At 40.6% G+C, this 23381-nt stretch overlaps 1 protein-coding gene across 9 annotated transcripts in view; it reads left to right on the top strand.

The window, feature by feature from the left end:
- The window catches only part of RALGAPA2 (Ral GTPase activating protein catalytic subunit alpha 2), a 142198-nt gene that overhangs the window by 74191 nt on the left and 44626 nt on the right, over positions 1 to 23381 (top strand). For 8 of the 9 annotated variants that reach the window (XM_068675158.1, XM_068675153.1, XM_068675155.1 and 5 more), the window contains 5 exons: positions 131 to 202; positions 1186 to 1309; positions 3504 to 3659; positions 10708 to 10866; positions 15744 to 15871. In XM_068675158.1, coding sequence (XP_068531259.1) covers positions 131 to 202; positions 1186 to 1309; positions 3504 to 3659; positions 10708 to 10866; positions 15744 to 15871 — 639 coding nt within the window. The remainder of the gene's footprint in view (positions 1 to 130; positions 203 to 1185; positions 1310 to 3503; positions 3660 to 10707; positions 10867 to 15743; positions 15872 to 23381) is intronic. The other variant, XM_068675154.1, reaches the window with a different exon arrangement.

The raw sequence follows: 23381 nt of genomic DNA, 5'->3' as shown, positions 1-23381 counted from the left end.
AGTTGCTTCTGGGTCTGATTGTAGTCATTTGAATCACGCTAGTTTGATTACTTCTCTTAGGATTTTGAATGAAAAAATACTGTGTCTATCTGTGTTGCATTTTCCTTCTTTTTTTTTAATATATTTGTAGGAAAAGCTTTCATATTCTTAAGAAAAATTCAAAATTACTGAGAGAACTGAAAAATCTGGATTCTCGCCAATGGTAGGTAATGTTTACTAAGCACACTGTATAAACTCAGTTTCTAAAGAATAAATGCCTCATCAAAAAAAATAAAATTGCATGTGCTAGCAATACAAATATTTGTATGAGAAATGGACTGTTTGTTTCTAAAGAGTTCATAGACTGAATAGAGAAGCTATTTTCAATGGTACTATATACATAGAATTCAAAATAGTGAACAATAAGACACAACAGCCCTTTTCCTGGTCTATTTACTTGAGAGGGAAGGGAAGAAGTTCCAAAATTTATTGATAACCTTGCATTGATTCACTCAAAAGACTTTTTTTCAGAATGATCCCTCTGTCAAGAGCGGTACTCAAGGGGTAATTTCCATTTTTATTTTTTTTTTTCAGCCAGGTAGTGTCAGGATAGATTTCTGAATATTATGTTTTTATGTTTTATTTTCATTCCTTGGCCCATAGCTATTTGAAAAGTGTTTGCAGTATTGTAGAGTTTTGATTTTCTTTCATCCCAACAATTTTCATACCCAATCCACTCATTGTCTAAGGAGCCAACTATAACTGTCAGTCATGTAAAATTTAACCCAGGAGCTGAAAGTCTACATATGCTTTTTTGTTTTCTCATGTATCATCACCCCATAATTAAAATTCTGTTGATCAAATTATGTTCTCATTAACACCTGTGCAATCTTACCGTCTTCAGCAAGGTTGCACAGATGTGTGTGATAAAGCCTGTAAATGGAACTTGGTCATCAGTTCTTTTGCTGATAAACAGAAAGAATATACCCCGCTCTGCACTCCAAACTGCACTATCTCTGCCATGTGGGAAAAAAAATGGTGAACATATATATTTCTAATTTAAGTGATGTCTTTGTGTGCAGAAAAGAAGCAGACGTAGAGTAAAAGGAGGTCATCTGTCCATAGCTTTCAGAGGGCAGGTGATCTAAAGAATCATTTGAGCTAAAACCTATTTTAATTTTCATTTCTTGTTATATCTAATTACAGCCGTGAAACTCACAAGATTGCAGTGTTTTACATTGCAGAAGGACAGGAGGACAAATGCTCAATACTGTCCAATGCAAGGGGAAGCCAGGCATATGAAGATTTTGTTGCTGGACTGGGTTGGGAGGTAATAATCACAAATTTAGGCAAATTACATATTTGATTTGAAAACCTACAAAAATCAGTGTAAGCCAGTTAAAATAGGTAAATGGAAAATAAACTGCTTATGTAATTGCATATTTTTAAATTCTCAAAAAAGAAAGATAAATTTTAATGTATGGCAATGTTTAGCAGTACTGAGAAGATCACTTAATTTAACAGAATTCTATAAATCCACATGCTACTTCTGTTTGAACAGGAACAGTGAAATGTTGTTTAAGATATTTTAGAAAGTTTTTACTTTCTTTATAAACTAAGTTCATTAACATCAGAGTTCACTGTTTAGAATTTCAGTTATATGATGGGTAATGTAAGTACACTTTCCTTCTAACTTTAAGAAAGCTTTAATCTAAAAACACCTAAAATATTAGTTAATATTAAAATATTATTAATCATTACTTTATTAAAGTAGTTTCTGTGGAAACTGTGTTTGAATTAGCAGGTTACAAAATAATTAAAGTGTTCGTATTGTTCCTACAAGCTAAGATACGTTGTAGGCTATTTTAGATTTGTGTTAGCTAGCAGAAACAGGAAAGCAGAAATGTAATACAACAAGAATGTTGTATTACAGAGCAGAAAGATGATGTTTTTGAGGCTAATATGTGACACAGCCGTGCAAAGCTGGGATAAAGTGTCTCTCCATTTTCCCTGTTATAGCAGACACTGCTATGAAAGTAGATGTGAAGTTTCAGGCCAGTTGTGTCCCAGAACTGTATCATTTTAAACAAGTCAAGTTTCCCATATTCTTTAAGTTCCCTTGTCTTTATACTCTCAAAACTTTTACTTAATTTATATCTCTCTCTGTGTTTTCTGTGCCTTTTGGTCAGTTTTTTCTACTCATCCCTAGCTCAGCCAAGAAAATAAGAATGCTTAGGGTGGTTTTCATTCAGTGTTATCAGGCTGCAGTATTGGTCAGACTGTCCTCTGACAAAGGTCCTGAGATCCTTTGCCAGAGTGGCTAAAGAAAGAATTCTTTCTGTGCTTTCCACCAGTGAAAGCTGTTGGGTATCTCTAAGGAAGAAACTGAGTCAAATCTTAAAAATGTCCAGCCTAGAAAGCCATCAGACCACTCGTTCATTCATTGTGCAGTCATGCATGGGATGAAGTACTTAATTATTTAAAAAAAATATAGCTGTCACCTCTTAGGCTTGAAGCAAATGCTATTTTCAGGTCTGCCTTAAATGATGATCTGTACGCACGTATCCAAGGAAGAGCGTACAGCACTTTGTTCTTCTAACTCACTTGTTTGCTGCCACTCGCTTGGCATGCACAAAGTACAGTCCCTTCTAATATAATTTTATAATTTATTAGCACTATTGTTGTACATCCTTCCTGTTTCTGATGGATAAGTGGCGCTGCACTGGACATTACTGCTTTCGGCATCGTTAAAAGCTGTAGCTTAATTTTTACCTTAATTTTAGCTCTTTTGAGCTCTTCACATGGTCAGACCACTTACCCAAACAAAGGACTGCTGTACAGAAGGCAAAAACATTTGGATTTAGTTAGCATTGGTGAAATGGTGTGTCAGTAACCTAAGTGGTATGAACATTTATGGTTTTCTGGAAATACACAGTAGCTGTGTTTCACATCTAAGGATGTTAAGTGAAACAGGGTCTACAGGGAGAGGTAGCATCCCCAGTTAGAATGATGCAGTTGGGAAAACACTCAAGTTTTCGGACACAGTCTCGTCTTCAGAGGGGCATTTTTCCTGAACAATCTTTTTGAGTAATTTCTTCCAAAATATTTATTCTTGTAAAAAAAATGATTTTCTTCTTCAGTTTTCCTTACTGGTTATATTTTCTTAGCACTTTATTTCTCACTGTGTATGCTTTGCGTGGGCTTGCTAAGCCATGTATAACCCTTAGAGCAGCTGTGCATGACAGTACTTTTGTTTCCTTGCTGCAGGTTGCTGATAGAAAGGTAGAATCGCCTTGCAGATAATCACACAGTACCTAGTTAATAGTTGTTTACTTTCAGTAAATGTCAAATACAGGAATGGGAAACCAACAGATCTAGCGCTAAGATCACAAACCTGTATGGAAAGATTTCTCTTTCTCTGGGATGGTAACAAACTTGCCAGGTCTTGATTTATTAATAAGTAGGGTTATTTGTCAGTCTTTAAGAAAGAATGGTTCTTCTAATTATGACTTTCAATCACTTAGGTTGATCTCTCAACACATGGTGGATTTATGGGTGGCCTGCAGCGCAACGGCAGCACTGGACAAACAGCACCCTATTATGCTACCTCTACCGTGGAAATCATTTTTCATGTGTCTACAAGAATGCCGTCAGATTCAGATGATTCACTGACCAAAAAGGTAATTCATTTCCTGTGTATTTCAAAACATTTGATGTAGTCTTGTGCTTAAATTAAAGTTTACACTGAAAACAGACCATGCTAACTGGTCCTAGCAGGCCATCTTTTCTGTGCCACATGGTGCTCTGCAGCCAGATTATCTGAATTAAATGGCATCTAAATTCTGGATTCTGCAACACAATTAACATTTCCATGGTAGCCTCAAATACCACCATTAGTAATAATATTAGCAATAATTTCGTTTGTGTGTTGTCTGCCTGCCAAAGCTGCTGTAGTATGGTAGAACAAAACAACCAAATGCAGCATAATAAAACCTTACAGATGAATCGTCCAGTGTGTAACAGAAAAGAAAAGAAGTGAAAGAGAAGTGACAAGCATAGTACCAAAAGCAGCCAGCTGATATTTAAAGCCATTATCCAGTCATTCACAATTGTGACAAGCAGACTCTGCTTCAAAGATGGCCAAAACCCAGCCCAAAATTTTGTTGGTATCAGTACTTAATCATTTGTCTTTACTAACAAGAAGTGATTTGAGATTATGGTGCTTGCCAACTGCTGCTTAGTCAAAGAAGATTTTAGGTGCATACCAAATCTTTGCCTTTTTAATTAGGATTGGCAACTTGTCCTACAAGATTGTTAATGTGTGTTAATAATGCTACCACATCCATTCAGTCTACCATGTGATATTATTGTGCTCTGAAAATTATCTATAAAAGTCACTAGATGATTTTATTTGTTCTCCAGTTAGTTTCAAAATAGCATGTGCTTTTCCTAGAAATCAAAAGTTGGACTTTCTGATTACCACTTCTAAAAACTTGCCCAGCATTTAATAGTAAAGCTGGATCCTCTCTTTTTTTCTGATGCCTCTCATTTAAAAATATACATATATATCAGCAAAATTACGTTTGTCTTCAAATATGCAACTCATTATCTTCTTATTAGGGGATTTACATAGTTATAGGGAAAAAAAAGAGTCATCAGAGTAATTTAGAGTAGGGTGGTAGTGCTGTGACATGTATTGAGAAGCTGTATAGTCTCTGTCACTGAACCAAGGTAGATCTATCTGTATTTTACTGTTCCTGGCTAGTGTTTATCCAGCTGCTAGTTAAAAACCTCATGTGATAAATGCTTTATAGATTCCCTCAGCAACATACTCCAATGACTTGCTTTTTGTGCCATGAGAAAATATTTTGTGGCATCTACTTTGCTTCAATTTAGGCCCATTTATTCTTACCCTATCCCAGGTGGCTACAAAGAGATCGTTTTGCAGCAGATCTTTTCATGTTTGAGAACTGCTACCATGCTTTTCAGTCTTACTTTTCCTGGACAAATTGTAGTCATTTAGTCCAATCTTCCCATGTAAGTCATAGCTCCTGGACGTTATGGAAGCATAGCAAAGGTAGTGAAATATCTCGTCTAGCTGTTGAGTAATAAATCAGCTGGGAAAGGAGAGAGCACAGTCTGACAGAGCCCACCATGCAGGGAAAAATGGGCTTTACTTGCAAACAGTCTATTTTACTAATTCCCCTAATTTACACATGTATTAGTAATTAACACAGACATGGAGAGAGTCTGGTTATTCTATTTAATTTTCTTCCCTAAATTTACTCTGGGAGAATTTCTTCTTCATGAGAAAAAAAAGCAAAAGCATTTAGTAGTTGCCAGTCTCTGGGTCAGGAAGTGTTAGGAAACAAGGCCAGCTCTAGTACATACTATCCACAGAAAACACCTCACAGTAATTGCTTTAAGACTTTAAAAAATCTTAAATCTACTATAGGAATGGGAGCCCTGCAGGGATCAAACTGTGTATTCCGGTAAGGGAAGACAAAGCTCTGAGCAACCTAATGGAGCTTGGGAGCTGGTCCTTCTGTAAACAGTGGGTTGCACAATCTTTTGTGATGCTGTGTTTCTGCACAAAAAAAGTTTGATTTGCCATAGCTGTTTGGTAATGTGTTGGTTTAGCATGTATTTCTGTACAAATTAGCACAGACTTCTTAACAAACTTCGTGTAAATGCAGAGGACAAGATACATGTACAAGGCACCATAAAATTCTGGAAGATAGATAATTCTCTAATTCCTTGGCAGTGCTGATGGATGAATCAGCCCTCATTTGAAACCAGTGATTTGAGTGTAAATCCAAACCATTGCTAAAGACAATATTTGTTTAAGAGCTCTTATCACCCTAAAAGTAAACTCTAAAGTGTCCATTTTTTGATTTTCACTTGTGAATCTTAGCTGCAAGGAGGCCTTACACTGAGATACAGGAAGGCAAGTGCATTGATGCTTCAGTAGAAAAATCCCTCGGTCTGCCACAGACCCATGTTGATTTTGGCAGCTCCTCTGTGTGCAGGCCACAACTGGTGCATGCTTGAAAAGAAACGTGTGCCTGTCTGTGACATACTGTTAAAGCAGAAGAAAATGTATTTGTTTCCCCACCTGGTGATACTGCACTTATGAGCAATGTGCCTGGCTAAGAGAGGCACGCTCAAACAAAATGTTGTGTGTCATTCATCCAGCAGTGAAAGCCTCTTCTTTGTTTGCAGCAGCCCTCAACATCGTTGCGAGTGTTTTAATAATTCCACTTACTCACTGAACAGTTAGCGCATGGTGGGCTGAAGTCTTCACCTCAGATTAACGAGGCAGTACATCCAGGTGTTATATGGTTAAAACATTATTATTTATCTACTACCTCTTTTGGTTAATTCTTCTTTTTCATAGCAGCTGTGAGAAGAAGGAAGGTTGTGATCTTGTCAGTTAGTACCTGCTTCATTTCCATTTTTGCTGCAAAAGGAATTTATGCTGTTAGAGACCAATACTGCTGGGAGGAGAAAATGTCATTGTGCTGCCTTCAGGGTGTGATGGGGGTCACAGATTTTTTTTATTGCCTTCCTAATGCTTCCATCAGATAGGGTTGCATGGATACTATTTGGGTTCTAAGCTCCCCCTTATCTCCTAAATCTTTGTCATTTCTGTGTTTTCTTCCCTGCTTATTTTGCCTCTGGACAGGCAGAAAGCATTCAATACCAGTTTGCTTGGCTCGCAAACTCTGGAGCTGAACAGAAGGTCTAACCACCTGCTGGCCAGGGAAGTAGTACAGAAGGCCATAAATTCTGCGGGCTGGGGAATTTAGCAGATGCAATAATTTTATTTAAATGTTATTATGTTTCTTTATTTTTACTGAACACAAGACGATAATGTCATTCCAGGTATAAATTCACAAGAATAAGTGCACTTCCACTGAGGATGAGCTTTGCCCCTTATTTTTGTGCCATACAGTAGTAATCTGCACTTTGTATTCCTTTATATGAAGTATATGCTGACATATTATATCGTTCATTCAAAAAAAAAAAACAAAAAACACAAAATACAGAAAACACAACACCCCTGCAAACACAACAAAACGCAACAAACCACTCTAAAATAAGACTTAGCCCTGAAAGAAATGCTTTCTTATGGAATAATCAAAATTCAACTGATATCTCTTGCTGCTGTACGGTTCAGCATCATTGGTTCTAAATTTTTTTTATCTGGATGTCTTGTGGCAAGAACGAAAATCAATCATAGTAACAGCATCCTGCAGACCCCTTTCTTGTTCTAACTAAATTGCATCTAACAGTTTAAAAACGGGCTGCAAAATTTTCAAGTGATTCATTCCATCTCCCCCCATTGTCAAAGCAGAAATTTTTCAATTCAGAAATCTGGTTGCAACCCCATACTGAACTCTTGCTCCTTCGCTGCAGAAATTTGTTAGCTAGAGCTAGATTAGATTTTTAGCAGCTAATCTAACTGCTGTAGGGGTTTGCAGAGTGGGGACAGAGCTGTGCTATTGGATTTGTCCAATTCATTTGACTCCAGGACTATAATTGCACTTATGTCTTACAAGGCTTTTATAGCCTAGGGCTGGCGAGCAGCAGAAAAACAAATTGGCAGTGATACAGTAAGAGTGAAAGGGAATGAAAGGCACACATTATCAGTCTCCAGGCAGCACTGTTCTGGCAGGAAGTTTCTCAGTTAATTTACAAATAAAACTTAGATTTTAGGATGGGCGCACTGTCAGCCAGACAATGGGGATGTCAGGCCTGACTGTTACTTAGCGAAAGTAGCAGCCGTGCCTCCCCACAAGCAGGAATTTTTCAGTCAAACAGACGACTCCTCTCTGGAGCCAGCTGGCTCTGTAACGCAATTAGCAGGGATAGGGGTCAGGCCGCGAGGTGTATGCTGTGAGCACTGCCTTGCCGCCACGCGCTGCAGCCACCCGGGCCGGCTGCGCACCCGAGGCACCAGCACCGGCGCAATGCCCAGCTTCAGGCAGGGCCGCACGGATACGATAAACTCAAGCGTTCAGGCTACTCCTCGTTCCCCGGGATTTTAGCATGTGCTTCATGCTCTTGCTGCTTTGGGCTTTCGGATGCAGGTGTTTCTGTCTTTCCACCTGCACGGGGAGCCCGGCGTGCACCCGGGCTCTGGCCTGTGGAGCAAACCTCGGTGATGTCCATTGGGGAGCCCAGGCCACCACAGCCAGTGCTGTGAGCGAGTGACCCAGGAAGCTGCAGCTGTGTGCTGCCACTGATAAGATTATTGCAATGGTTTTTATCGCTGGAATGATCTCACAAGGACAAATACTTCTGGTTGATGCCAGTTGTACATTTGTGGCACTGCATTGTATAAATGCAGTGGTTAGAGATGGATGGTTTAAAACCAAAGAGATAGTAACTTGTGCTTTAAAAGCAGTTCTCTGCATGTGATGAGGTGGTACTCATAGCAAAGAGTAATTCATCATCTCACTGATGTTTGCAGGATTTGGGGCTTGGAGCCATCACTTCCAGTCTCAAACAAGTGTAGGTTGCACTGACTTCATGTTTACTGAGTCTTGTTCTCTGGGGTGAGATACAGGTATAAAGCGTTTGGGGATTTTTTCAGTATGAAAAGTGTTTGATTATTAAGAGAATAATTTATTGTGAATTAAAAAGGGTCTCTTACCAGCATTGGGACCTATTTTGAATTTTGTTTCTGTAGCTATACATGCCATGTACCATTCCCAAGGCACCATGAGGAAAGGCAGAACCAACCCCTTTCTTCCTGGTTTTCTTGTAGTAAAACAAGTGAGCTGTCTCCAGTTTGAATTTCCCTATGCAACAGGGCAACTGCATAGCCTTGCAAAAGTCTGTTTTCATATTTATTTATTTATTTTTAAGCAGAGGTTGCTAAAGCTGTTGTGGGCTTTCTCCATGCCGCAGAGCAAGTGCCTGTACTCACTCTGTAAGGTGAGCTGGGTGCCTCCGCTCTGCCAAGCAAATGTGGGTCATGGCTTGTGAGCCCAGTGCCTGGCCTGCTCTGAGCACTGCTGCTGCGAGCCAGGTCCTGGCTTCCCAGCTTCTGCAGGAATTGCAGCTCGACTTCAGCCAGGTATGGAGCAGCCATGCCAAATCCTCGCGGTCTATAACTTTTCTATGCAAAGCCCTAGCACTGGGTAGAGTTGGTCATAGAAAACTTCACCTGTTGCCTTAATCATTTCTGAGGCGACCTAGCTGCGTCTGCTTATTCAGATACGAGTGTGAAAACAAAGTCAGGATGTTCGATTAAATTCCTATCTAGCTTTGTATGTACCGGTCTGCACTGTGATGTTGTCAGCATAAGTATTTTCTTGGGTATGACTTTGTTTTTACTGAGTAATAAAATAGAAGTCAGGATGACCATGAGAACAGTTTTTCATTCTGATTTTCTACATGTAAGAGGCTGTTATTAGTACTGTTAATGTTTCCAAATTTCTTGTAAGCACAGACTGCATTTTCTTCAAAAATGGCTTTTATGTATAGCTTTAAACAAAATACAACTCTGAATTTTTATTTAATTTAGAACAAACTGAGAATCTCACTCCTACTTTGAGTGTAGCTCCATTTCATTCTGCTAGAGTACAAATTATAGGCAAAAGGCATATTGTTTCCTGTCACGGTTCACAGTTTTGCATGTTTCTCTTACAACTGGGGTACAGTTTGCCACTCAACCAACCTTGTAGGATTTAAATTCTTTACTTTTAAAGATGCTACCTGGTTCTGAAGAGGGAATATTCTTTGGTATAATACCAGCTGCTATGAGGTCCCTAGAGATTATTTACCAACGATTTTTTTTTTTTTTTTTTTTTTTTTTTTTTTACAGAGAATGCAGGAAGCAGAGCTACATTTTAGCTTCGTTAGGTCTATTGTCCACATTGTTCAGGGGCTAGCACCAAACTAGGGGTGGTGGTCTTTTAAGGTTTAAGTGGGACTTAAACTCTCTTTATACATTAGGCTGGCATTCTGCATGTGGATTAAATATTAACTTTAAAGCTTACAGTTGAAACTATTGTGCATAGCTTGTACATGATTGCCAAATAATTTTTACCATCTGTTAGATCACCTCCAGTTCCTCCCATCTAACAAAGCAAACACACAGATCTTTAGATGGATTTTGGGTATGTCCTACTTATAATTGATCCATATTTTATGTGACTGTTCCAAATAAAGTAACTTACCCAGTATTTCCCATTCTTCTGTAATTTACGTTGTCCAAAATATTTTGCATCCATTTTCAAACAAAAGAGGAGTCTTCCTCACCAGATATGGAGACCTCAAGAAAACATTTGTAATATAGTAAATAGAGAAAGAAAGAGAGGTCCATGATGGAAAGTTTCTTGACATCCAGAGTCCAGGCGTTTCACATTTCTGTGAGAGCTGCATTATTGTAACTGACATACGATGTTTGCTGCCTAACGTTTTGTTCTAGTAACTTAGATTTCCGCCTTAAATTATTGTAGGTAATGTACATTTACATACCATGTTAATGGCTAATTTGATAATTACTTAATTAAGGTATCAGATAACAATGTGTTCTGAATGAAGCAAATTATTTAGCTGATCTTTTCATGAGTAACTGAAGAAAAACAATATTTTAACTTTTTTCTGTAATGAATTATTTCTAGTATTGAGCATTGTAATTCAATTTGTAAGCCATGACCCCTCATAAACTGTTGTTATCGCTCTGATTAATAAAGAGCCAATTTGCTGTTGCAGCTTCGTCACTTGGGAAATGATGAGGTTCACATCGTCTGGTCTGAACACACCAGGAACTACCGCAGGGGCATTATACCAACAGATTTTGGAGATGTTTTAATTGTTATTTATCCAATGAAGAATCACATGTTTTTCATAGAGATAATGAAGAAACCAGAGGTATGTTTTGACTGCTGTATTGGATCTATTATATGTGCTGCACATGTGATCAACAGTTTTGTTGCTTAAATAAAGCTCAGTGTTATAGGGTTTTGTTTTTTTTTTTCTCCCAGCAAATACTATATATAGGCTGTCCTCAGTTTAAAAGCATACTGAGCAACAACTTTTTGTTTTAAATGTAGAAATGTGAGTAGCAATTGAAATGGCTACTAATTCATGTTATATTTTGCTTAGCGCCTAAAGAAACATTTCAGATTTCTAAACCAATAGAAGTTATTGTACAAACAGCTTAAAATCATGATGAATTTCCAACTTGAGCCAACAGAAGCAAAATAATAAAAATTTAAGCTTCTCATTTGCTGCTGATTCACCCCATAAGAATTATCAACTGTTGTACATATGACACTGGGCATAACCTCGCATGTTTTCGAGACCCTCATCGTATTCTGACTCAATGGGATGGTACAGGCATTGGATATCCTTACATCAAGCAAAGTATTTGAGTTTTATTATTTGCCATTTAATTAATTGTCATACGACTAAATTTAGAGTTTTGTTTTTTTTTTTTCAAATAATGGATTTTGTTTTTTTGGTATTTATGTTTGTCTGGCATATATAGTATGTACTTTATGAAAGTAATTATGCGGTAAATACTACTTCCCTTTTATGAGGGACAGTATTTGTCCAAGAAAATAACCAGCAGTGGAAAAATGCATTCACCAGGTGACATATTTAGCAGCTGTATATGATGTTTTTGGAGTTGTGAACGATGGGAGCTATTACATTTTAATCAGACTAGACATTTCAAACTTGATTTATTTTTTTTATGTTTTGAAAGAGTGTTTTTTTTTCCCTTGTACTTGATGGTGAGCTCTACAGTTTACTTCTTGGGAATTTTAGCTTTTAGTCTTCCATAAGGAAAATCAAAGTTTAGCTCTATGAACATGCTTGAAAATTCTATGAATCAACCCGAGAACAGCTATGTCATCTTGTATATTAGTCAAAAATACCCAACCAGCAGAAAGAATAATAGCTAACTGGAAATTTAGTGTTATCCCTACATTTAAAGTACAAACCATTACAATGTAATAAAATTAATCCAGACATTTCCAGGGCAAGTGTGGCTGACCTTTTGTTCACCAGCTACTGACCCCAGGGTGAATGAAAGAGGCTTGCAGAAAGAAATGTCTGTTGTTTGGCTTCGGTCCCTGGTATTTAAATTGCATTCCCTAATCAAATGAAAAGGCTGTCCTCTCTATCAGGTTACAGAATCCATGGCAACATTTGGCCTTTTATATACATAATGTTAGCCTTTTTGTTTGCATCTAAGTAGAGACACCTGGAGCAATGTTAACATTAACCGATTTAGCATTAATAGCTTCATTATATAAGAATTTCTGATCAGATAGCTGTTACTTTTGTTATATTGCTTCAGCTTGTATTGTTTTCATTTTTTATCTCCCTGCTTGGCAACCGGGCAATGATTTGCAAATTTTTTTTGTCTTGATTAATTAAGCAATATAATTATCAGGCACCGTGATGCAGTCTTTGCTCGACAAAGCTTCTGAGGGAAGACAATAGTAAGTCTGTTAGTGTGAATGCATTCCACGCGTCACAGATGCATGAGGATATTCTGAACAATGAGACGAAAAGCTGCCTGCAAAAGAGGACAAAGAATGCCAGGCAGACTCTACACACTGCACATACCGCCAGGGACATACTGTGGGTTCCCTGGGACACAGATGCCTCGTTAGATTGCAGCTAGTCATCAGAGATTAATTCTCAGCCATTTGGTACAATAATTTACCCATTCCCCAGTCTTTTAACTAGTGCTGCTTGCTATAGAAGTGAAGTCTTTGTGCTCAAAAGGTTTATTTAACCTTGCCTACTTTTACTGTGTGCAACAAAAATAATTATTTTTTTTCTTGGAAATTATAATGAAGCAGGTGTTTGCAATGTGGTGAATATTAATTTCTGGTTCGTGGATAACTTGCACTGACATTTGGAGTAGCGGGGGGGGGGGGGGTGTAATTTCCCTTGACTTCTTTTTTCTTTTTCAAATTCATTCCTGTCTAAGCCTACTGATTTTTTTTGTAACCGTTCGAAACCCTGTTTTCCTCAAATGGCTGTTTAAATACTGGCTTACAGAAAAGTACTGACAGGGGAGTGTGTTCCTAGGCATTCGGTTTCTCTGTCCCTTCGTGCTCCCTCTAAGGCAGGCGCTGTACGGATGGAGACTGGCAGTACATGGCGTCCCATTAACTTTAATGACCCTGATGGATCTGCTCTTGGTTCTGGTTTCACGTGGGCTACACTTGTCTTGCTTTGCCAATGTAAAATCATTTGCACTCTGACAAAGTCACCTCTATCCTCTGCTTCATTGCTTTCTTTTCCTATCAGACAGTGTATGCTAACTTTGGCTCGTGAAAAATACTTTTTGACAAAGTCTGTGCCTAGGACACAATAATTTAAATAATGTAGTTTTCTTCTTGAGAAAAAGCATGTTTCTGCATTTTCTGAAAGTTCTGTATTTTACAAAATAATCATGTGCAGGGTAAGCAATAGACTTCACAACTGTTCCACACGCCTCTTTTTGTTGCCGTTTCGGTACCTGGGCTGGCAGCGTTATTATGGCTGGGGGCAAGCTGGCAGGCACAAGCACCCACAAGCAGCAAAGGAGCATGCCCAAGTTTTGTGATTCAGCTCAAATGAGTCTCCTTTTTAATTTGAAAAGTTTTTTTGTAGTAAAGTGTGGTTTCTCGGAGTACAATAGAAAACACTACTGAACTTTTTGTTTAAAGAAGTCTGTCAGATTGGAGATATTTTTTGAAAAATTTGCAGCAGAGTGCCCATTGAAAGATATTTAAAAATGTATGCAAATAAATGGTGTACAAAATAAACACACCTTGTGTATACTTTCAGTATAAAAATTCAGTAATCCTAGGTTAAGACAATCTGCCACACTCCCTAGACTCCAGGTGTTTCTGAAACAGTGTAACAACAACCTGTAAGCCTTCAGCTTGCTGGCCTAAAAGACTGAGAATGAATTTCTTTGTCCGGTAGCATATGTAAGTGCTAATGTGATTTGAATATCTAGCATTTGCGTGTGATATAATGTTAATACTAATATGTACTTCACAGGCTTATTTGTGCTTATATAAAAACATAGTTTTACATTTCTTTCTCTTTTTGTCAACACTTGAAAGGTAAGAGTGTGTGTTAAAAATTTCACTTAGAAATGTTATTGCTTAAACTGGAGAAACTTGATGCTCTAGAACATTATCACTTTTGTGGCGTAGATTTTCTTATTGTCACCTTCCTTTCCAGCTGGCTAGTTAGTAATGCTAGCATGAAAAGAAAGGGAAAGAAAAGAAAAGAAAAGAAAAGAAAAGAAAAGAAAAGAAAAGAAAAGAAAAGAAAAGAAAAGAAAAGAAAAGAAAAGAAAAGAAAAGAAAAGAAAAGAAAAGAAAAGAAAAGAAAAGAAAAGAAAAGAAAAGAAAAGAAAAAGGAATACTGTGGAAACATTTTACATTAGTCTTTATTTGAGGGGGAGTTCATTATTTTAAGTAAAGGAATGACAAAACTGTGAAAAGACAGCTGTCATTTGCAGATGTTATATTAAATCCAAATTTCTCCTGTAATTCATTGCCACTTCTAATTAGAGGAATTCCCTAGATGCAGGGGATTTATATTATTCTCTTTGTCCATTTATTGAATGACTGTCACAGTCACCCACAAGCAGTTGCAGAAGAATAATAGAGGGTATTTATTTATGTGATAAGCCCCTGTACAGATGGAAAAATCCACAGCTTAAATATTGTTAATTGCTGCTAGCTTCTGTGTTGTTTTGTTTTTGTTTTTTTGTTGTGTTTTGTTTTGTTTTTTTTTTCATTTTGAGTTTGTGATAGGGAAGTGAGTTTGACTATTTGTCGATGCTGAAATTTACTATACAGTTAATCGTTAAGATTGTCTCTGCTTTTGACATGGCAAAGCCTGTTATATGTTCCTCACTGCAGATGTTTTTCACTTTTATAAAATGTGTGTGGCTCTTTTACCTAATGTAGCCTTTGTCTGAAGAGCCATATGCCACCAAATGACGTTATGTGGAGGGTTCCTCTGGAGGTAACCCTGCAGTAACACAGTTCTAACATCTTGATGCCGTATGCTGGATGGACCTGTTTGCCTGTGTGCCAGCTTTGCTTACAGGTGCCATCTCCCCTGCTTTCCCTGAACCTTGTTATCTTGGATCAGCATTTTATTTTATTTTATTTTGTTTTGTTTTGCTTTGTTTTATTTTGTTTTATTTTATTTCCTTTAGAGAAGTCCATGGAAGGAGTTTATAGAGGATTATCTGAAACAAATACTTCTTTGCAAAAGCTCCTGCCAGGGGGGGACTCAGCCAGTGAGTCACGGTCTCACGCTGAAATATAAGACAGAAAACCTCTCTCAGTATCTGTTCCAAATGGAGCATGAACTTCAAATTCATTGTCAAATTTTGTTAATGTATATAATGAGCTCGTGCTTGCCTCATTAAATATGCCATGTACATATGCACATCAAACTTACTGGTAATAGTTACAGAAGGTTAAATGCTTAAAAAAATTGGGATTAATATCATACTAGAAGTGTCAGTATGTAAAACAATGTGGTCATACTGCTTCCTGGCAAAATAGTTTACTAGTCTTTTGCGTAGAGCTGGGAAGTGTGAAATCTTCCTCCCCTTGCCTCTTACCTTTCTCAAGCAGCAGGTGCCTTGCTGTGAAAACCCTGTGGGCATCAGGTGTGTTGTTTCTGTTTCTAACAGTGGAATTTGCTCCTGTGCTCCACAGCCTCCTTTGGCTCAATTTCACATGTTGTTTTTATTTTGGGGTCTACAGGTGCCATTTTTTGGTCCTCTCTTTGATGGAGCCATTGTGACTGCAAAGCTTCTGCCAAGCCTTATATGTGCCACATGCATCAACGCCAGCAGAGCTGTCAAGTCGCTCATCCCTCTCTACCAGAGCTTGTATCCTTTCCTGCTGATGATGCAAAGTTTCCCTTGGTAGGGTTCTTACTTCTGAATATCCTGCTACTAAGAGGTAAGCTTTAATGAAAATACTTCCTAGAAAAGGTCAAAGCTTTCTTCGTGTCAAGCTCAATGTTTTTAAGAGTCATTCACTCCCAGTTGCCATCCACTGCTTTTTAAAAAATTGTAACGTCACAAGAATGTTCTCACCAGAGGTTGCAGACATTCTTGCTGATGGTGGGCTTGGACATAACACTGATGCTTTGAACCGTAAGTATTGATAATCAATTTTCTCTAATGCCAATAAAAGTTATCTACAGTGTATATTAGGCTAATACATAGCTCAATTGTATTCTTATCTTATTCAAGAAAGTAGTCCAGTTGACTTTACTTGGACTCATTATATTAACAAGACAGATGGGATTTGGCCTCTCATATGGATGTTTCAGTTCCCTAATTCCAGTCTTATTCAAGCCATTTCTGTAATAGGGAATTTTCAGAACACATTTTCTAACAGTTGATGGGAGATAACTAGATGGTATGCTTTTCTCCTACATAAATTGTAGGATAAACTTTTATTCTTACATGATGTGCAGACTAATAGCATTATTATTGGGTTTCACTTTTTCTAGGATTTTCTCATAATGCCATGATTATGCAAGAAATGTTTTATTGCTTGTTTGTTAATCTTATCTCCGGAACAACACTTACTGTACAGTGTTTTCTTTGGGGAACTCTTGATTTGAGGATTTTTCTAATACTATGAGTTTTAGGAAGAGTTCATAAATGTTTTTAGCTTTGAAAGAATATTGATTAATTAGTTTGGAACACATTTTTAAAATACAGTATTTTCAAAATGGTCTTCTTTTAAGTAAGGCTGAATTTTATCCAGTATACTTTTCAAGATTCCTTGGAATTTAAAAGTAACATTGTAGTTAAATAAATTCATGTTTGATTAACTTCATTGTTTACTCATTTCATACACAAAACAAGGCCAGTTGGTGGTTGCTGCATAAGCAGTTGAGTGCAGTACATCAATTGCAAAATCATGGCAGTACCTAACAGATGATTCAAAACTTGCCAGGTTTTCCACTTTTGTTTAATGAGAGCAGTCTAGCTAATTACTAAAATTCTTCTATGTGGAATTTAGCTTAATCCATCTGCTGGTAAAGTCAATGTGTAATAATGAAATAGTGTAGAAAAATCAATGTAAAAAACAGTACTGACAAGAATGAAGTGTCACTATTGCCTCTTCCTGCAATCCCACCACTGAGCTCCCCAAGAGTCCTTAGATTTCTGCATCCTGCTCATCTTTTGGCTTCCAGTGTTCTGTGAGCAGGTGGCTTGCACCCACCTGCTGTGCTCCCACTTCCCTACAGGGTCCCTTTCTGGGTCCTTCGTTGTCCCTGTTGAAACATGAGCAGCACAAATGTGGTAGCACATACCACTTTTCAGCATATGTTTGGGCTCGAGCTAAAACTGTCTCTCCTCTGACTCCTGTTTTCCTTTTTTGTGTCTACTTTTGTTTTGTTTTGTTTTCCTTTTTTTTGTGTCTGCTTTTGCACCAATGGTATCTCTTGTGGATCAACTGCTACATCTCCATTTGATAGATGAAAGAGAACTGAGAAACTTCTGAAACTAGACAAAGATAATGGGGTGGGAAGGTCCCATCAGGATGACGCTGGAGTAGGAAAGAAAGACATCAACAACATTTTTTTGTAGAAAATTAAATTTATTTGAATAGAAAAGGTCAACAATAATTGCTCCCTATAAACACAATGATATACTAAAATTCTTAATGAGCCAGAAATTGGCATGTAAATTTATGGATGTATAAAGGAGGTATTTGAACCTGTCCATTGCAGTAACGCTGCTTTGTAGCCTGCAAAACGTGCAAGCTCAGTATGACTTTTCTCCCTGGTGTTGGTTTTGCTAGCTGTTATTTGGAGAACAAGAGGAGAGCAGCCCCAACAATTTAACAAGTAAATAAAGGACTTTAGTAACTTTGTCATACTGGGAGCAAAAATAACTCAAAGGTGAAATAAAATATTTGAATGGAATGGAGAAATAAAAAGTGATAATCCTGGAAAAGGGAAGGATGCTGTTTGGCAGCATATAGCTTTGCAGTTTGGATGAGCACAGAAACACTTGTGTTAAGGCAGAGCCAGAGAGTCTTCCAATGCTGTTTGTTGTACAGGACATTTTACAAGTCAGCATTTGTAGTAAGGGTTAGTAGGTAATTTTTTTCTCAATTCCAGCGTGGTTAGGAATTGAATGAACACTTCTTCTGGTGTAAATGGCTCAATGGTAATAAAACACTGACAAATCCAAGGGAAATCACGGGGGCAGTAATAAAAAGAAGTGGAGGGCAGAGGGACTGGTTTGTCGGGCACCTGTGGAAGTTTCACTGTAAAGCAAAGCACTCATGCTCCACTGCCGTGGGTCCCAGGTGGGAGAAGCGTTGTGACCCTCGGGAGTGCTGTGCGGGGTTGCATGCTGCTGGGTGCTGGCAGCGGCATGCGAGTAGTGACAGCTGAAGTCACTTGTTGGAAAGTCTGCAAACTCCGGTTACAGCTGCACTTGTCAGGGGCTTTGAGGGAAGTGTAATCAGCCAGAGATTAATTTGCATCTCAATTAGGAAAGAATCAGGAGGAAGCGGTAGGGTCTGTTGCTGGAAGGTTGTGGAAGAAATCTCATCAGGCACAAAAGGCTGCCGAGCTGGGTGCTCCAGCGAGCGGGGGACAGTATCTGAGTCTGGTTTCCATGGGGACCGGGACCACAGAGCCACGGGAGAATCTCGCTTTGCACTGTAATCCTTTGGTTGTGATGACACAAATTCCGCTGTCGTACCCAAATACATTTTTCTGTTAGGAATACCTCTGAAAATGAGAAACGTAACTATGGCAGAACACACAAGGTTTTTTAATCCATTTTTTTGTGTTCAAGTAACTGCTTCTGTTTTAAGGCACTCTCTAGGCCAAGATAAATATTCATTAAAAAATAATTAACTATATTTAAATCTTAGTTTAAAGCTGTTCTGGCTACAAGTTGTGTACATCAAATGGCATGTCATGGCATTGCACTGAAGCAAAAGCAGGGCACTTACGCATAGCTGAGTTGTCTGTGGAGTGGTTAAAGCTCATTTTTCTCTGCAACTGCTGTAATGTTTACATGTTAATGGCTGATTGTATATTAGTGTATATCCAAAATAATCATTTTTTCAGGAACCCATCCATTCTTGGTGCACTGAAGCATTGAGACTGAGCGGCCGCAGACTGTACTAATTGGTGCTCTCACCGTACTTAAGTAACTGTTAAGTGCAAGGTAATGTCTTTCAGCAGCCTCACCACTCTGCTTTTCCAGGCAGTAATTGTCATTTAAAGTATGCCTGTGTGTTTTATGGAAATCACAAACAATAAGGGGGCTTAAAATTACATGAGAACACGAAAGATTAAGTCTTAAACTTTCTAAAATTGTTACATGATAATGTATGATATGTATTATCATACTTAATATACTTAATGTACATAACTTGCCGAGGCGCTCGGCTCCGGGGCAGACGCATTCTGCAGCAGAGCAGGGGATCGGGACAGGCAGGGCTTTCTTTCTGGCATCGAGGCCACTCGATGAGATACTGTGTGTGTGACGTGCAAGCGGGTGGATGACTTGATCCGCCTGGTGACAGAGCTCAAGGAGGAGGTGGAGAGGTTGAGGGCCATCAGGGAGTGTGAGCGGGAGATAGACTGGTGGAGCAACTCCCTGCAGAGCATGAAGGAGAGGTACAGGGGTGGGACACCCAAAATGGGGGTGGACCCCCTGCCCTGTCACAGTCGGGCAGAGGGAGGGGACCTGGGATTTGAAGAGGAATGGAGACAGGTTCCTGCTCAACCTCGCAGACGATGCACCCCCCTGGCTGGTCCCACCTTCCCAGCTGCCCTTACACAACAGGTTTGAGGCCCTGGAGCTTGAGAGACCGGTGGGTGAGGATGAGGTAGAAAGTATACCCAGGAGGATGCCTAGGGCAAGGAAGTCAACTCCATGCCTCAAGACTTCCTCCTCCAAGAAAGACAGAAGGGTAATCATTGTAGGCGACTCCCTTCCTAGGGGAACAGAGGGCCCTATTTGTCAGCCTGACCCTACCCGTAGGGAAGTCTGCTGCCTCCCTGGGGCCAGGGTCAGGGATGTTGCCAGAAAGCTTCCCACCCTGGTTTACCCCTCTGATTATTGTCCTTTTTTGATAGTCCAGGCTGGCAGTGATAATATTGAAGAGAGAAGCCTGAAGGCTATCAAACGGGACTTTTTTTGACCACAGGTTTTTTGACCACGGGGCGCTTTACTTGACACCCGGCCTGATGGCCGCAGACGGATCTCACCTGTCTCTAAGGGGAAAACGGATCCTAGCCCAGGAGCGGGCAGGGCTCATTGAGAGGGCTTTAAACTAGGTAAGAAGGGGGAAGGGGCTGAAATAAGGCTTGTTGGAGGTGTGCCAGAGGGAACAATGGCAAGGCTGGGGGAGAAGGCAATGGCCCAACTGAAGTGCATCTACACTAACGCACGCAGCATGGGTAACAAACAGGAGCTGGAAGCCATCGTGCAGCAGGCAGGCTATGACTTGGTTGCCATCATGGAAGCGTGGTGGGACCACTCCCACTGGAGTGCTGCAATGTCTGGCTATAGGCTCTTCAGAAGGGACAGACAGCACAGAAAGGGTGGTGGTGTGGCTCTCTATATTAGTGTTTTGATGTTGTGGAACTCGAGGCTGGGAATGCTAAGGTTGAGTCCCTATGGGTTAGGATCAGTGGGAAGGCCAACAAGGCAAGCATCCTGGTGGGGGTCTGTTACAGACAGCTGAACCAGGATGAGGAGACGGTTGAGGAGTTCTACAGGCAGCTGACAGAAGTTGCAAAATCGTCAGCGCTTGTTCTCGTGGGGGACTTCAACTTCCCAGACATATCCTGGAAGCACAACACAGCCCAGAGAAAGCAGTCTAGGAGGTTTCTGGGGAGCATAGAAGATAGCTTCCTGACGCAGCTGGTTAGTGAGCCTACCAGGGGAGGTGCCCCGCTGGACCTTCTGTTCACAAACAGAGAAGGACTGGTGGGAGATGTGGTGGTCGGGAGCTGTCTTGGGCAGAGTGACCACGAAATGGTAGAGTTCGCTACTGTTGGCAAAGTCAGGAGGGGGATCAATAAAACTGCTGCCTTGGACTTTTGGAGGGCTGACTGAGCTGTTCGGGACACTGGTTGGCAGAGTCCATTGGAAGGCAGTTCTGAAGGGCAGAGGAGTCCAGGAAGGCTGGGCGCTCTTCAAGGAGGAAATGTTAACTGCTCAGGAGTGCTCTGTACCCACATGCCCAAAGACAAGCTGGCGTGGAAGAAGACCGGCCTGGCTGAACAGGGAGTTGTGGCTAGAGCTTAGAAGAAAAAAGAGGGTTTATAATCGTTGGAAAAGAGGGCGGGCCACTGAGGAGGACTGTAAGGATGTTGTGAGGCTTTGCGGGGACAAAATTAGAAAGGCCAAAGCTCATCTGGAGGTCAAACTGGCTACTACCATTAAAGATAACAAAAAAATGTTTTTATAAATACAACAACACAAAAAAGAGGACTAAGGAGAATCTCCATCCTTTACTGGATGGCGGGGGAGGGGGAACTCAGTGACAAGAGATGAGGATAAGGCTGAGGTCCTTAATGCCTTCTTTGCCTCAGTCTTTAGTGGCAAGAGCAGTTGTTCTCTGGGTACCCAGCCCCCTGAGCTGGTGAAGGGGATGGGGAGCAGGATTTGGCCCTCATAATCCACGAGGAAATGGTTGGCAACCTGCTACAGCACTTGGATGTATGCAAGTCGATGGGGCCAGATGGGATCCACACGAGGATACTGAGAGAAATGGCAGAGGAGCTGGCCAAGCAACTTTCCATCATTTATCGGCAGTCCTGGCTATCAGGGGAGGTCCCAGTCGACTGGCGGCTAGCAGACATGGTGCCCATCTACAAGAAGGGCCAGAGGGCAGACCCGGGGAACTACAGGCCCCTCAGTGCCAGGGAAGCTCATGGAGCAGATTATCTTGAGTTTCATCACGCGGCACTTGCAGGGCAAGCAGGCGATCAGGCCCAGTCAGCATGGGTTTATGAAAGGCAGGTCCTGCTAGATGAACCTGAACTCCTTCTATGACAAAGTGACACGCTGGGAAGATGAGGGAGAGGCTGTGGATGTGGTCTACCTTGACTTCAGTAAGGCTTTTGACACCATTTCCCACAGCATTCTCCTCAAGAAAGTGGCTGCTCATGGCTTGGACTGGCGTAGGCTTCATTGGGTTAAAAACTGGCTGGGTAGCTGGGCCCAAAGAGTTGTGGTGAATGCAGTCAAATCCAGCTGGAGGCCGGTCACTAGTGGCATCCCCCAGGGCTCAGTACTGGGCCAGTCCTCTTCAATATCTTTATTGATGATCTGGATGAGGGGATCGAGTGCACCCTCAGTAAGTTTGCAGATGACACCAAGTTAGGTGCGTGTGTCGATCTGATCGAGGGTAGGAGGGCTCTGCAGGAGGATCTGGACAGGCTGGACCGATGGGCTGAGGCCAACTGCTTGAAGTTCAACAAGGCCAAGTGCTGGGTCCTGCACCTGGGACACAACAACCCCAAGCATAGCTACAGGCTGGGAGAGGAGTGGTTGGAAAGCTGCCAGGCAGAGAAGGACCTGGGAGTATTGGTTGATAGTCGGCTGAATATGAGCCAGCAGTGTGCTCAGGTGGCCAAGAAGGCCAACAGCATCCTGGCTTGTATAAGAAGCAGTGTGACCAGCAGGGCTAGGGAAGTGAGTGTTCCCCTGTACTCGGGTCTGGTGAGGCCGCACCTCAAGTACTGTGTTCAGTTTTGGGCCCCTCGCTACAAGAAGGACATGGAGGTGCTCGAGAGAGTCCAGAGAAGGGCGACAAAGCTTGGTGAGGGGTCTGGACAACAAGTCCTATGAGGAGCGGCTGAGGGAGCTGGGGTTGTTCAACCTGGAGAAGAGGAGGCTCAGGGGTGACTTTATCGCTGTCTACAAGTACCTTAAAGGAGGCTGTAGTGAGGTGGGGGTTGGTCTGTTCTCCCACGTGCCTGGTGACAGGACGAGGGGGAATGGGCTTAAGTTGCGCCAGGGGAGGTTTAGGTTGGATATTAGGAAAAACTTCTTTACTGAAAGGGTTGTTAGGCATGGGAATGGGCTGCCCAGGGAAGTGGTGGAGTCACCATCCCTGGAGGTCTTTAAAAGACGTTTAGATGTAGAGCTCAGTGATATGGTTTAGTGGAGGACTGGTTAGTGTTAGGTCAGAGGTTGGACTCAATGATCTTGAGGTCTCTTCCAACCTAGAGGATTCTGTGATTCTGTATATATTAATGCAAGTTTTTGAGTTTGTTGAAGGCACCTTATTGTTTGATGGAGATAGGAGGAAACTACAGTCTCCCAGACAAACAATTTCCTGTGCAAAAACTGAAGTTTCTCTTACAGAGCCCAGTTAAAGCAGAGGCTGCTA

Source organism: Anas acuta, chromosome 3 (genome assembly GCF_963932015.1).
Source record: "Anas acuta chromosome 3, bAnaAcu1.1, whole genome shotgun sequence".
NCBI classification, from domain to species: Eukaryota; Metazoa; Chordata; class Aves; order Anseriformes; family Anatidae; genus Anas; species Anas acuta.
Note: the sequence above shows the minus strand (reverse complement) of the source record. Positions and strands in the feature narration are given on the sequence as shown.